The sequence below is a fragment of the Haplochromis burtoni genome, unplaced genomic scaffold (assembly GCF_018398535.1).
Source record: "Haplochromis burtoni strain Fernald_Lab_line unplaced genomic scaffold, NCSU_Asbu1 Contig_192, whole genome shotgun sequence".
Lineage (NCBI taxonomy): Eukaryota > Metazoa > Chordata > Actinopteri > Cichliformes > Cichlidae > Haplochromis > Haplochromis burtoni.
Genome location: NW_024582553.1, coordinates 801,973 through 806,775, shown reverse-complemented (window position 1 = coordinate 806,775; position 4,803 = coordinate 801,973). Strand labels below are relative to the sequence as shown.

The 4,803-nt window shown below is 39.6% G+C and overlaps 1 protein-coding gene across 1 annotated transcript in view; it reads right to left on the bottom strand.

The window, feature by feature from the left end:
* The window catches only part of syt5b (synaptotagmin Vb), a 6,982-nt gene extending 2,226 nt beyond the window's left edge, over positions 1–4,756 (bottom strand). The window contains exons 1-3 of the mRNA XM_005935474.3: positions 4,173–4,756; positions 3,117–3,320; positions 103–278 (exon numbers count right to left, since the gene is read on the bottom strand). Coding sequence (XP_005935536.1) covers positions 103–278; positions 3,117–3,315 — 375 coding nt within the window. The 5' untranslated portion in view covers positions 3,316–3,320; positions 4,173–4,756. The remainder of the gene's footprint in view (positions 1–102; positions 279–3,116; positions 3,321–4,172) is intronic.
* Positions 4,757–4,803: the final 47 nt, after the last annotated feature.

The following is a 4,803-nucleotide window of genomic DNA, read 5'->3' as shown; positions in this document are numbered from 1 at the left end:
ACACACACACACACACACACACACACACACACACACACACATGATTTTCTTGTAGTTCTTGAGCTGGTAAGATAAGATAATATAATACAGTGATAGGCGTACCTTCTCTCCAGTCTCTCCTTCACCTTCCTTTGCCTTTCTGCGGCGACCTGCCTTCCCCTCCCTCGCTTTCTTTGGCTTTTTCTTTTTACCAAAGCATTTCTTAAAAATGCAGAAGATGAAGCATGCCACCAAGACCAGAACCACCACAACAATGGCTCCCACTGCCCACATGGGAACTGCCAAAATAGAGATATGGGTTGGCCCATCAGTGGATGTTATAGAAGTATGGTTATCATGAAAGTGCTGGAAATCTCTGACCCGCCTTTGCTGTTAACATACACAGAACTAACACAATGCTGAAACAACAACCAAAACCTCATCAAACAAATATGAGTCAGAACTTCAGATTGATATCCTCACTTTTCAATTCTCTCTATGGAAGGTTTTTTAAAAGCTTGCTGATCTCGTACCTTAAGAAGAGGATTGAACTTTTTTATATCTTAAAATTACAAAAAAAAACTAGGGAAAGTCACTTTTTCCCAGTGTTCAGTTGCATCAGGTTAATCAGTTATAACAATATTGTTCAAGGGGACCTATTATCCACCTAATTGTTTTTTACAGTAGTGTGCAAAAGTTTTGAGCCACCCCTCATTTGTGATATTTTCGATTTTGAGCAGCAAGGTCTTGAGCATTAGTTCTCCAGACTTTCTGAAGGACTGTGAACATTGGGTTCTTTTTCACTCATTTTCAGTCCAGTTCTTGTATTTGGGCTTTTTCAAACAAATGCCTTTTTGCATTCAAGAAGAAAAAAACTAAAACTAACACAATAGATGAACCAGTGCTTTGTCCACACACATAATTTAGCAAAGAAGGAATTCTTTAGTTGAATATATGAATGCCAAAGATAACACAGTTTGATGGGCATAAAATAGTATTTTTGCAGGTTTTAGATGTGTCCTTGATCGAGCACAGCTGATTTAAATGGCTAAATTACCTCCTCAACATGTCTTAAAGTTCTCCAGAAGTCTGATAATGAACTAATCATTTGAGTCAGGTGTGTTGACCGAGGGTTTAAAACCTGCAGGACACCAGTCCTTGAGGCCTGGAGTTCCCGACCCCTGGTATACACAAAGGAAGTCAGGAGAGATGTACAAAAGTGAGTGTCCACAGGCCTCTGTAAAACACGGTGGAGGTTCTGTCATGGTTTGGGCCTCCATTTCAACCAGTGGTGTTGGAGATCTTGTCAAAACTGATGGAATTATGAATGCAAAAATGTGCTTGGAGATTTTGATCACCATGCAGTACCATCTGGAAAGACTTTGTTTTTCAGCATAACAATAATCCCAAACATACCAGCAGTAAAAGTATACCTGGATTTAACTACACACACACACACACACACACACACACACACACACACACACACACACACACACACACACACACACAACACACACACACACACACACACACACACACACACACACACACACACACACACACGCACGCACATGGACTGGCCTCCCCAGAGCCCAGACCTCAACTTTATTGAAGCAGTGTGGGATCATCTTGACAGAGAACAGAACAAAAGGAAGCAAACTTCCAAAGAAGAGCTTTAAATGTCCTTCAAGAAGCCTAGAGAACTATTTCTGAAGACTACTTAGGAAATTACAAGAAAGCTGCTTAAGAGAGTTCAGACTGTGTTGCAGAATTAAGGTGTTCATATCAAATATTACCTTTCAAGCTCTTTATAATTGTACAAAGCCTGATTTTTGCCTCATACAATTTATGAGGCAAAAACGTTTATCTATGTTTCCACGTGTTTCAATAATCAGTGAATCCATTTCCCATTTTCCACGCAACATATGAGTGAATTAGAGATGGCATAAGATTTCTGCACTGGAATGCATTCTTAGAATAGTGGACGCCTCATTTAAATTTCAAAATATTCTAATACTGGGCCTTAGCGCAGAGGCTTAGTTTATGTTTGATCTGAAATAGGTCAAATAACTCACAGTTATTTGTATGTGATTACCTCATTTTTTCAGACTTTGCTCATGGTTGTTTATGAGTATCTGCCACTGTAACAATAAATATATTTCAGAAAGTAAAAGCAATACATAGCAGTTCCCCTTCAGACATTAACAGCTGTTCATGAGCTTGGAGACAGAACCAAAGGTGTAATGCATAATGTCAAAATAAATCATGATTTCTTCTTTTTACCACAATAACTAAAACTTTCTCAAAATTATATTTTAAGCACTTTGTTATCTATGTTTTGCTAATGTTGTGTTATGTCAATAACACACATGTCAGCATTGAGATAATAACAGTCTGTAAACCCACAGCCACCACTAGTTGCTCCACCAACCGCAGAAGCTCATTAAACGCTTTACTCTTAGCATCATAAGCAGTAGTTCTTCATTTCTTGGCAAAATGACTCAGAAGCACGTTTTCGTGTTCTGTCATTGTAGGCATAAACACTTAAACTGTTGACGTTCTTTGAAATCATTCTTTATGCCACATCACTTATGTTAAAAAGAGCAATTTAGTGTTGGAAATTTCTCCTTACATCTACAGTAGCTTGAACTTTTGTGGAAGACTATAAACATAACTCCTAAACATAACTGGTAAATACATTGATAAATATTATCCATCTTCTTCTGCTTATCTGGAGCCGAGTCACAGGGGCAGCAGCCTAAGTAGAGAAGCACAGACCTCACTCCCTGGCCACCTCCTCCAGCTTGTCCGGGGTAACACCAAAGCATTCCCGGGCCAGCCGAGAGATATAATATCTCCAGCATGTCCTGGGTTTGCCCCGGGGCCTCCTCCCGGTGGGACATGCCCGGAGCACCTCACCCAGGAGGTGACCAGGAGGCATCCTTATCAGATGCCTGAACCTCCTCAGCTGGCTCCTTTCGATAAATAAATTATAAATCCCTTTGATAAATATAAATTCAACATAATGTAAATTCTGCACAGGGATAGTTTCCTCCCCAATAGCCACATTTAGTTTACGTCATCACTGGTTTATGGATTTCTGTATCATTTTGCAGATTGTGGCAGTAGCTTACTTGACAGATGACTCAGCTCATTCATGAACTTTTCCTTCATGTGGTTGTAGTCGTGCCCAGGGTGATGTTCTGTATGTGAGTGCTCATGGTGTTCTGAATGAGAGTGCTCATGATGAGCAGGCTCTGTTGTTTCCTCCGATTCTGGTTCAGACGGCTCAGCGGCCCTCCGGACTCGAACCCCAGCACCGACCAGCCTCATGTCAGCTGCCAAAACATTAGAATTACTACAGTTATTCACGCTGTTTTTAAGTTGGCTGCCACATTGAATGATAACACAACTTTACATGCATGCTGTGTAATCCCTGTGTTAATGTGTTGCAGGAAGGTTGAAGAGCATAGGACAACTCTAAGCCAGATGCTCAACATGGCTGACCCTAATCCCTCTGTTACTCTCATGCTCTCCTCCATCTCGTGGCCCACGCTTTCACTCCCACGTTCAGCCCATCCCCATTTCTCTCTCATCACTGACTCTGCTGTGGACTGGATTAAACTATGCCTCTACAATATTAATCCAAAACCACAGATTCTCAAAGCTTTAAAAAATAGGGGTTGGTATCATCCTTTGGTTTGCCTTGCATAAAGCCACTGTTTCTGTCATATTGACTGTTTAGAACAATATTTAAATGAGGTTAAGTGGAACACAGGCAACTTTTGGAAAAAACTGATTTTTTAATAAGTAGTTATTATAAGCTGTATTTCCATTTTAAAAGCAAACAAAAATGGCAGTAAAAGTAATTTTTACCCATTTACTATGTTTAATAATTGAACATTGAAATTAAATATAGCTTAATGAAATTAAATGATCACTGAAGGACATTTATTAAAATTGAAAACACGATGTGACATCTAATAGGAAAGTAAAGTATGTAAAATGAACCATTTGCAATATTAGTGGTCCTTTAAATTAGTTTCTTCAAAGCCAACAGAAAGAAAATACACACACAGAAATACAGCATGTTTTTCCCCTCAGTTTAGACCCTTTTTTTTTTTTGTTTAAGGATTTTTCCACTTAATCATAACAACAGTGTTTGAAATTTTACTGAATATTTATCTTACCTGTTGATATCTCCCTTTAATTTTGTCAACACCAAAAGGAGGCAACTTCTAGTTCGGTGTCTTTCTTGTAGCTTTTCCTCTGGCTTGTTGAAGACCCTGCACACCTATCAATCCTTGGGTATGCTGTTGACTAGAACTGGCAGGCTCCCTGCAACCCTTTCCACCAAAGCTAAAGCACTGGCAAATCACTAGAGAAATGTTGTCATTTAATCCCCCCACTTCCCCCCCTCCTACTGATATTAGAAGGCAGACAACACATCTGTTGCTTTACGTCTGACTAAAGAAAAATTTAGACCATCATTCACCTTTTATCGTGTTGTAGTTGCAGGGTTGGTAAATTTAACATGTTGAAGTATTCAAAGCTTTTCCTTGCGCCAGGGGAAAACTGTTTATTACACTGATGGCAGTGTTTATCCATTAGACTCAAGAGATTGTAGTACATCCAGCCCTTCACTAATCTCCTCAGCATAGCTGCCCTCGCAGTCGATCGTCCAACAACAACTTGTACTGCGAGTGGATATTGTGCATGTATGTGTGGATATGTAGTTTCCCATCCTTTTAGCCTGCCATTTTACTGTACAAAACACATACGCATATTTATTAAACTGTAAACAGTAATCTGCAGGGATAT